The sequence below is a fragment of the Nansenia antarctica genome (assembly GCF_963989245.1).
Source record: "Nansenia antarctica genome assembly, chromosome: 11".
Taxonomy (NCBI): domain Eukaryota; kingdom Metazoa; phylum Chordata; class Actinopteri; order Argentiniformes; family Microstomatidae; genus Nansenia; species Nansenia antarctica.
The window spans coordinates 22295198-22305743 of NC_137681.1; the positions used below are offsets into that span (position 1 = coordinate 22295198).

Consider the following 10546-nt stretch of genomic DNA (forward strand, 5'->3'; position numbering starts at 1 on the left):
GAAGTGTGGATATCAGAATCAGAATTATTATATTTGGTATATATTTACCATAGTCTCAGCCCTCCGATTCCTGGGGGTGCACATACAGGATGACCTGTCCTGGAAGAACAACACAGCAGCCACCATCAAGAAGGCACAACAGCGGCTCTACTTCCTGAGAGTCCTCAGGAAGGAACACAACAAGCAGGAGATAATGGTGGCCTACTACCGCGGCGCAGTGGAGAGCATCCTCACCTACGGCATCTGCAACTGGTTCTCCAGCTGCACAACCGCGGAGAGAAATGCGCTACAGAGAGTCGTGAGAACAGCCCAGAAGATCACCGGCGCCCCCCTCCCCTCTCTGGAAGAGCTGTACAACACACGCTGTCTCAGGAAGGCCTCCAAGATCTCCAGAGACCCAACCCACCCTGGGTACGAACACTTTGCCCGGCTGCCCTCGAAAAGGCGGTACAGGACCATGGCCGCAAGGACAAACAGACTGAAGCTCAGCTTCTACCCCAGGGCCATCCAGGCCCTGAACACAGCAAAGACCTAGGTTCTGGGCCCTGGACAGTCTGGACGGATTGATGGCAGCTGCTGGACTGAAAAAATCCGGTGTAGTGCTGAGGCACAAATATGAACATTTCAAGCCTGCAAACTGCGACACTTTAAATGAATGTGCAATAACACTATGTGCAATATGACAACCCTAGTCATCTATCTGTACAGTATAGTATAGTGGATAGTGTACATAGCCTGTATTTATGTAAACCAGCTCCTTCCCTTCTTGTGTTTTTTTTTGTGTGTTTTTTTCTTTCCTAGCACCAGGGGAGCCACTTCTCCTAAATTTCGTTGTTTGGTACCTGTACTATAGCAATGACAATAAAGACCATTCATTCATTCATTCATTCATTCATATTTGCAGTATATTTGCATATACAGGAAATTGACTTGGTGAGGTTGGTGCATAGGACATAAAAAATAACAATAAATAAGGGGAAATAATTTAAAAGAGAATAGCAAAAAATAAAGACAATAAATATGCTCAGATCATAGTTCAGAATAACATGCTACACATGACAAGGAGATAAAGTAAACTTGGGCCCAATTGGTGGTACTGCTACTCAATGAAGCAACACTGTTTAGAATGACCGTGCCAGAGGGTCAGAGGTCATGGAGGCTGCTGGGACATGGAGAGGTCATCTGAGGTCATGGAGGCTGCTGGGACATGGAGAGGTCATCTGAGGCCATGGAGGCTGCTGGGTCATGGAGAGGTCATCTGAGGCCATGGAGGCTGCTGGGTCATGGAGAGGTCATCTGAGGCCATGGAGGCTGCTGGGACATGGAGATGTCATCTGAGGTCATGGAGGCTGCTGGGTCATGGAGATGTCATCTGAGGTCATGGAGGCTGCTGGGTCATGGAGAGGTCATCTGAGGTCATGAAGGCTGCTGGGACATAGAGAGGTCATCTGAGGCCTTGGAGGCTGCTGGGACATGGAGAGGTCATCTGAGGTCAGGGAGCTGCTGGGTCATAGAGAGGTCATCTGAGGCCTTGGAGGCTGCTGGGACATGGAGAGGTCATCTGAGGTCAGGGAGCTGCTGGGTCATAGAGAGGTCATCTGAGGTCATGGAGGCTGCTGGGTCATAGAGAGGTCATCTGAGGTCATGGAGGCTGCTGGGACAGGGAGAGGTCATCTGAGGTCATGGAGGCTGCTGGGACAGGGAGAGGTCATCAGAGGTCATGGAGGCTGCTGGGACATGGAGAGGTCATCAGAGGTCATGGAGGCTGCTGGGACAGGGAGAGGTCATCTGAGGTCATGGAGGCTGCTGGGACAGGGAGAGGTCATCAGAGGTCATGGAGGCTGCTGGGTCATCTGAGGTCATCTGAGGTCATGGAGGCTGCTGGGTTGGCCGTGTGTCAAGCCTTGTTACATCATAGAGACGTTACATCATAGAGACGTCACACTGAGCCGACACAGCCCTCTCAGCTCTCTCCATTCTGCATCCCAGAGGGGGGAGACAAGGTGAGTGGTTCGCCCCCCATCTGAGGCAGGTCAGGTACCTCTTGGCCAGCTCGCTCTAATGGGGTTTGATGGAGAAATCATCACCTGGGGGTGTTTATGGAGAGACGCGCAGGTGGGGTTCCGCAGAGTGGCTTGTGTCCTCTGCGAAATGGGTCAGTCAGATGATGAAGCAATTACTTGCTGAACAAAAGCAACGAGAAGAAAAACACCACGACTCCAGCTAGCTATGTCTTTATGACGACTAGGGGAGATTAGGATGAAATGGCCAAATAATTGTATCTAATTGAACTCATTATTATTACAACTCAGCAGGACCTGTAGATACACATGGATGCTGCTAAACCATCTTTTAATGGTGATTCAGAGAGAGAGAGAGACAGAGAGAGAACACCAAGATCTCCGCTCCACTTCCAGTTTTGACAGTTTCCAAGGCAACTTGAAACTAATGTTAGACTCCGGACCCTTCCTTCCTACTATACCAACATATTGCGTGGGTAAATAGAACTCTTGAGACAGGCTGGGGAGGGGGGGGGGACAATGCTGGAACACTCATTGCATAATCAAGGCCTGAATCAACAATGTGCTGTATTCGTCCTCTCAAACAAAGAAGAAGAAATAGATGAAATAGAATAAAAAGCGTGGAAAATGATGTAGCATATTCAATGATTCTCAACCCCTCATAGCAAAAAATCGGCCTTCTCTCTCTCTCTCTAGAAAAAAAATCAAATTTGGCTGTGACCTCATCTAAGAGTCCTCATTTGTCCCAACTATTCCTCCTATTCAGAGAGCTCATCAGCACCCCACGAATGACCTCAGGCCTCTTCACCCTCCGTAATGACAGTGTCAAGCTCAATCTCCCAAAAGACTAAATGTAATGTACACTCCCAATTTTCATTTGGATTATTTCGCGAAGTACTGTTCGTCTGTCCGTAAGGGTCCTAGTCTTTTAAGGACACGGTGGTAGTGGGAACTAGTTTCACAAAAGTATTCAGAGTAGGCTTGGTCCATCATTCTCCACAATATCTCGAACAAATTGTTTCACCTTATTCAAACTCCTAGGACCAGTTTCACAGACAAGGCTTGAGCCTAGTCCTGGGACTAAATCACACTTTTTAATGTAAAATCTCCATTGAAGATGCTTTTTAATCTAGGCTAGATTAGGTTTAAACCTCGTCTGTGAAACCGGCCCCTGTTGTCCTTGCATCTCCAACCAGAGTAAACGACAAGAGGAACACCGGTAATTCAGTCCTCTGCATCTAATGGCTTCTTAAATATTAGATTAGCGGTTGTCCGTGAATAATTGCTCAGGCTAATTATCAGTACTGGACTGCTCCATAATCCTATTGGCGACCAGCAACATAACAAATCACAATTTAAGCAAATCACAGATTGTACTTTATTAGATCATGATGCTCAGGGGAGGAGAGGAGATCAATTACATATAAATACATTATCTTTATACAACAAAAAAGATCATATTTCATAATTAGACACCCTGTCGGCAATGGGAGTGTTTGGGGGGGGGGGGGGGGGGGGGGAGCTTCACTGTGGGCGATCCAGGAAGCTGAGCTGAGTGTTGATTGCGGATTGGTTATGGAGTCCTGGGGGGGGGTGTGGCTCAGGCTGAGGTGTCAAACAGCCTCTCGATCATCTCCTCCACCTGTTCGGGTCGGTACTTGTGGTACTTCTCAGGGTTCTTAGTGAAGGAGATGTTGGCACACCTGTGAGGGGAGGAGGACGAACACAGACGTGTCAACACAACTTTAGTAGGCATTTGTATTTCCTAAGAGGAGAAAGGGAGTGTGTGTGTGTGTGTGTGTGTGTGTGTGTGTGAGTGAGTGAGTGAGTGAGTGTGTGTCTCCTTCTCTCTCTGTGTGTCTATGTGTGTGTGTGTGTGTGTGTGTGTGTGTGTGTGTGTGTGTGTGTGTGTGTGTGTGTGTGAGTGAGTGAGTGTGTGTCTCCCTCTCTCTCTGTCTGTATATGTGTGTGTGTGTGTGTGTATATATATCCCATGAGGATGGTGACCCACCGCTGTAGGAAGGTCCTGTAGGCCTCAGACACCACCCTCCTCTGGGCATGGCGGATGGCGTCGCGCTGCTCCTTGTCAGGGATGGCCCAGACCTTCTGGATCTTACACAGCTCATCCAGGCCGTCGTTGAAGCCCTGGCAGGGAGGAGACATACATGTCAGCCCCACAGCGTTCGTCTGTACATTCATTCATTCATTCATTCATTCGTTCGTTCATTCATTCGTTCATTCGTTCATTCGTTCGTTCGTTCATTCATTCATTCATTCGTTCATTCAGTCATTCATTCATAATATGTACAGAGTGTGTCATTGATTTTCAACAACATTGACATTAATTTTAAATTTTCGAAATAAAAGTCTGAACATTTTGATTGGTTGCCGACTTGTTCCCCCTTTCACCAGCTGCTGTTACATATACTATTTGCCAGTGTTCACTTGACTTGTCCCAATTGTCTCCCTCTCTCTCTCTCTCTCTCTGGCAATAAATAACAGTAAATCAATAAATAACAGTACATCTCCAGCCAACACAGTTTAAACAGTTCAAAGGTGATGCCAACTTCCACCATTTCCTAAATGCCTCCACAGGTATTGACAGCCATTTTGTGAAGGGCATCATGGGTTTGCTATTACGTAATCTTTGTGACATTTCAGGGAGTCTAAAACTAACTGTCCAAAGGCAACAACTCTTACGTGGTAAGGCAAGAGTCCCTTTGTGGATTTGTGTGGTGGTGTTGTAGGGGGCTTACCTTAAACTTATCCTTGATCACCTGGCGTTCTTTGTCTTTCAGCTGGGGAGAGGCAAGGAGAGAGAGAGAGAGAGAGAGAGAGAGAGAGAGAGAGAGAGAGAGAGAGAGAGAGAGAGAGAGAGAGAGAGAGAGAGAGAGAGATGGAGACGGAGAGACAGAGACAGAGAAAACACAAACAGTTGGAACAAGAACCCTTCTCTTCACGTACAAACAACACAGACATGTGCACAGCTGGATATGTCAGAATACTGACTGTGCCAGGTTAGACCACTCTATGCCCGGTCAGGGTTCTCCTCATAGAATGTCAGAGTGGCGCTGTGCCACGCTGTGAACAATTTCAACATTTCAAACATAACTGCCATCCAGAGCCACGCTGTTCAAACATCCTGGAGAGAACGCTGCACGTGTCAAGCGTAGCGTCGAGAAGTGGTCCTCCATAAAGACTGTCTTCTTTCCGGTCCCAAATGTCTATTGGTCTGTCTGTTATTTTGTATTTTAGCCTATTATTCAGTTGTCACTTTATTTTGTTGTTGTTGTTGTTGTTTTGTGGTGTGAGCTGCTGTAACGCCTGCATTTCAATAAATAAAGTATCCATCCATCCGTCCGTCCATCCTACCTTGGTGCCAGGTTGAAAGGCAGGCATGTTGCGGTCAGTCAGGTGTTCTGTGACCCTCAGCCAGCTACAAGGAGAAACCACAGAGAAGATCGTGAGCCAACGCACCACATCACACACAACACAAACACAGGAGAGGTGGTGAGGCCACAGACATCTGGACACAGGTACAGACGCAGGACTGTAATAATCCACAGAATCAGAAGAACAGAATCAGGCCGTTTCCATAGAAACTGAGACAAGTTTCTATGGAATGACGGTGAATGACGGTGAAATACAGTTGGTTTCTTTTTAAGCTAGATTTAGATTTATTTATCTAGATAGTTGGAAGTTGCTATAAATATGCTGTTGACATGAACCTGTGATCAGCACCTCAGCATGGTGTCCTAGGTAACACTGAGCTACCACTGGAGACACCTCAGGAGTGATGCTATACTGTAACCAGAGTACATTAATCTGTCTTCACCTGCGCTGGTACATCTGGATCTGCTGTTGGATCAGCTCCCTGTAGGCACTCTCTGCCTTCTTCTGTGTCACCGTCACCAGCTGGATCAGCTCAGACCTGAGGAACACACAGGCACACACAAAAACACACATAAACACACACACGCACGCACACGTGGGCAGACAGAGGCACACGCACACACACACGTGCAGGCAGGCACGCACGCACACAGGCACACAAGGGCGCACAGTCAGACACACACAGACACAATAAGAAAGCATGTCTATGATGAAGCATCACATTTTGACTCAGAGGCGTAGGCATGTCTATGATGAAGCATCACATTTTGACTCAGAGGCGTAGGCTTGTCCAAGAAGCCAGCGTTCTAGTCAGTGGCAGTTGGGAAACTATGCGTGGCAGTTTAGCACCTGTGCAGGTTTTCTCTAATATCTGTTTGAGAGTAAAGGGCTCTGCACACAGCGTGCGATTTCTGTTGCGCGTCAACGTTCCATTTTGAAGTTTGAATGGAAGTCTATGAGAACATCGCATTTACCCGCACACGGCCCCGATTTTAATCGCACGGCGAACATTCGATTCCATTCATTTTGAATGGGACAAAGCACACGGCGTGCGAGTTTTGTCGCACTGTCAAAATGAATGGAATCGAATGTTCGCCGTGCGATTAAAATCGGGGCCGTGTGCGGGTAAATGCGATGTTCTCATAGACTTCCATTCAAACTTCAAAATGGAACGTTGACGCGCAACAGAAATCGCACGCTGTGTGCAGAGCCCTTAAGTGATAAGAGAGGAGCCTACTTCTCCAGAGACTTGAGGATATAGTTGTAGTTGTTGTGGAGGAAGATGGCACTGAGCGCAGAGTCCTCGTACACTTTGGATTTACTGAGGAGGTTGAGCTGCAGGTTGCCCAAAACTTTGCCTGAAAAGAAAAACAGGAACCAGAATGTAAACTTAGAACAAAGATTTTAGCACACAAGAGGCCGGTTTCACAGACAAGGCTTAGGTCTAGTCCTAGATTAAAGAGCTTCCTCAATGGAGACTTTCCATTGCAAGTGTGATTTCATCCTGGACTAGGCTTAAGCCTTGTCCGTGAAACCGTCCCAAGATCAGTTCTGCTTTTAATCTAAATTAACTATTTGTATTGTTGTTTTCGTTTTAACTTAAAATATATATATATATATCTGTCTATTCTTGGTCTCTCCATGAAATGCAGTGTATTTGAGTATTGGGAAAACCATTCATAAATTATAATTATTATTATCATTCTTATTATTATTATTATTATTATTATTATTATTATTATTATTATTAATATTATTATAGAGATGCACATTTTATCTTTCAAGTAATGAAGAGAGCAGGGTTCCATTCCTACTGGGATCATACTGAAACATGTCTGCATTCACTGCAATGTTTGGATAAAACCGTCAGCTAAATGGCGTATATTATTATATTATAAAGTGAAACTGATCCCAGAAGCCCTCCCCGTCCACGTCAGACTCACATATGTATGTGCTGAGGAGTCTCCTGCTGAACTCAGAGCTGTAGCTACTCGCAGAAGAACTGTTCTCTGGAGAAAAAACGGGAAGAAAGAAAAAACGTTAACTAAAGGAAATAAACCAAGAGTGTTAACATGAGCTCTACAACCTCTGATGACATCATGCCTGATTAATCCTCAACTGTGTCATTATTTAATGTCATATCCCCCTGATCTCTTTTGGGGAAATAAATACACAGTTTCACTCCAATTAAATGATCTCCCTGGACTCATCAAGACTGAGACAGAGTTTAATACAGTCAAAACATAGGCTCTGGGTGCGTTTCCATGGTAACGTGAGAAGCTAATTTCCATAACATGCACTTCAGTGGCCTACATATGTCGGCCGTACATAATCACACACATCACACATACACACCAGAGTGAACGTAATACTTTTCTGTATCATTATGCATCCGTGAAGCCATCATCATCAAGTTAATTTACATAACCAATCGAGATTCAAGACCATAATACATTCAGAAGCCACCTGATTAAAAAGCGCGCCCCCCCCCCCTCCCCCGCTTTGGTGGTTCAGCAGCTCATAACCCCTCCATGTCCTTTGCTTACCTCGGGGGTCTAAAGGTATATTGTAAGTGTCCCCCAGTACTATAAGGCAGAGGCAAGGCAAAAGAGAGAGAGAAGAGAAAGAGAGAGAGAGAGAAAGAAGAGTAAGGCAAAGTGCAACAAGGTTAGAAAAGATTTTGTTAGTGCAGACTAAGCAACCTGTTCACAGCCAGACAGAGAGGCGAAGGGGGAGGGGGACGGGAGGGGAGGGAAGGAGGGGGTGAGAGGGCTTATGTGGGAGGTGGTATGAGGTGTATGTGTAGAGGCATGGGGGGGGGACTAGGCCGAGCACTTTGGCGATATGCAGCAGTCGTGTTGAGCCAGGGGGAGCCCCTTATTAGCTAGGCTTGGAATGTTTGTTGTTGTTGTTGTTGTTGTTGTGGTTGTTGTTGTTGTGTACTTCTAAATACATAGAGTACTTTCCTAAGTATATATTTCACAATTCTTTTTTCATTTTATGTTCATTTATCCAGGTTAGTCTCATTGAGATAAAGTCTATTTTTTCAAGACGGACCTGATCAAATCTCATTTCAAATCTTAAATCACTAGTATCACTCTTCTGGCTCATATACCGTATATAAACCATAGATAAACAAGGCTTGGGGTTACTACTTGGGTCCCACACACATCAGCCTCCCTACGCAGTGTTCCGGGGCTCCCTCTAGTGGCCGAGAAAGGAAAGGCAGCGATGGCGAGGAGGAGGAAAGGTAAGAGGTGAAGGAGGAGGACAGTCGTCCAGACTCAGGAAGTGAAGCAGGAACAGTGTGGAGGAAGTAGGAAGTAGGAGCCAGAGAACAACTCTGGTTGGAAAAATGCCGGGTTGAACGGAGGGCTTCTAGTACAAACATAGGTTGGTGGGGGGGGGGGTGGGCACGGTCCCCTCCCAGCCCCCACCCCCCCCCACCCCCCCGGATGACAGAGATGGAATGGTCGACCGTTTCACAGACAAACAATGAACACAGACCGTCCATCCTTCCAACACCACACACACCAAGGATGACCTTCTGCTACGCATCACTACTCCCGGGATGCTTCCGTCTCTCTCTGCCTGGACACACGCAGAACTCAAACCAACACACCGCCATGAGGCGTTGATGTCAACAAATAAAGAGATTTGTGCGACAATTCCAGTGGTGCTCCCACCGGTCAAATCAAGACTAGGTTCCAGACAGAGAGAGAGAGAGAGGAGGATGGGTCCCACCCTGCTATAGCAGCCTTGTGCGCTGTGTCTATGAGGTCTGCGGTCCACAGACCCCCCCCTCCCCCCCCCCACACACACTACCTTGAGAGGCCAGCATGGCCCCTGCTGTCTCCTGGAAGTCCAACAGCTGCTGCAGGAACAAGATCGCCTGGAGGAAAGGATGGAGGAGGAGAGGGGAGGGGGGGGGAGGAAAGGAGGAGAGCGGGAAGGGGAGAGGAGAGGAGAGAGGAGGGAAGAGGAAAGAGGAGGAGAAGGGAATAGGAGAGGGGAGGGGAGGGGAGGACAGGATCAGACAGGTCCTCACAGCCACAGGGGAGGGTGATTTAGTGAACAGTCAAAAACAGACAGGGTGAAACCAGGTTGGATGTGAAGGGAGAGGGAGGATGCTGCTTACGTTGCTGGTCAGCTCATGGACTGTTCCATCCTTAGGCATGTTGTACTCCTTATCTGGATCATTCTATGATATAGGAGAGGGTGAGAGAGAGAGAGAGGCAGAGGGGGAGGCAGAGGGGGGAGGGAGAGGGAGGGGGGGAGGGGGGAGAGAGAGAAAGAAAGAAGGAAAAACAAAGGGAGAGGGAGGGGGAAGGGAAAGGGAGAGAGAGAGGGAGAGACAGACAGACAGACAGACAGACAGACAGAGATGAACTTACAGTGAAACACAACCATTACTAACTGTAATACACTTTAATATGTGTTCTCTTCCAACCCACTCTTAGAAAGAGTGCCAGGCAACGCCACCAGAGCCGAGTTAAGACACGCGACTGTTTTCTTACCTTGATGCTGTCAGCAAACTCCTCCAACGCCTTGGCTCCGATGGTTTCCATGGAGGTGATCAGAGTGGGAAGCTTGTTCTTTGTGCTGGCAGCTGTGCCCTGTGGGAGGCAGACCATAATAATCACTCCACACAATCTAAACAAAGCACTCGGCATCTCCATCTGACATCATGACATCGTCGTGTTTCAGTAACGCCTCGTTCATCTTATCTTCTGCACCTGGGGTGGTGGTGGTGGTGGGCAGGGTGGTGTCAAAGTCTGGCTTGGTCTGGTTCTGTTACCTGGCGGGTATTCCATCAATGTCGCTAAAGGAAAATCCAGGCTTACCTTTTTATAAATCTCCCGAAACTCATCAAAATAAGCCTGGATTTTCCTTTAGAGACGTTGATGGAATACCCCCTGGAGCGTGGTGTCAAAGTCTGGCATGTTCTGGTTCTGTACCTGGGGGGAGGGGTATCAATGTCTGGCTTGGTCTGTTCTCTACCGGCAGGGTGGTGTCAGAGTCTTGGTCTGGTACCTGCAGGGTGGTGTCAAACTCTGGCTTGGTCTGCTTCAGGTGCCGGAGGATGGGGAAGATGGTGAGCACCGCTGAGTAGTCGTGACGCATGATGGCCC

At 47.4% G+C, this 10546-nt stretch overlaps 1 protein-coding gene across 1 annotated transcript in view; it reads right to left on the minus strand.

The window, feature by feature from the left end:
* Positions 1–3400: 3400 nt before the first annotated feature.
* exoc7 (exocyst complex component 7) overlaps positions 3401–10546 on the minus strand; it is a 13435-nt gene continuing 6289 nt past the window's right edge. Inside the window, exons 8-18 of the mRNA XM_080542486.1 lie at positions 10449–10545; positions 9932–10030; positions 9553–9615; positions 9240–9306; positions 7358–7423; positions 6652–6772; positions 5857–5952; positions 5394–5457; positions 4778–4819; positions 4033–4166; positions 3401–3724 (exon numbers count right to left, since the gene is read on the minus strand). Of these exons, the coding sequence (XP_080398612.1) occupies positions 3622–3724; positions 4033–4166; positions 4778–4819; positions 5394–5457; positions 5857–5952; positions 6652–6772; positions 7358–7423; positions 9240–9306; positions 9553–9615; positions 9932–10030; positions 10449–10545 (952 nt within the window). The 3' untranslated portion in view covers positions 3401–3621. The remainder of the gene's footprint in view (positions 3725–4032; positions 4167–4777; positions 4820–5393; positions 5458–5856; positions 5953–6651; positions 6773–7357; positions 7424–9239; positions 9307–9552; positions 9616–9931; positions 10031–10448; position 10546) is intronic.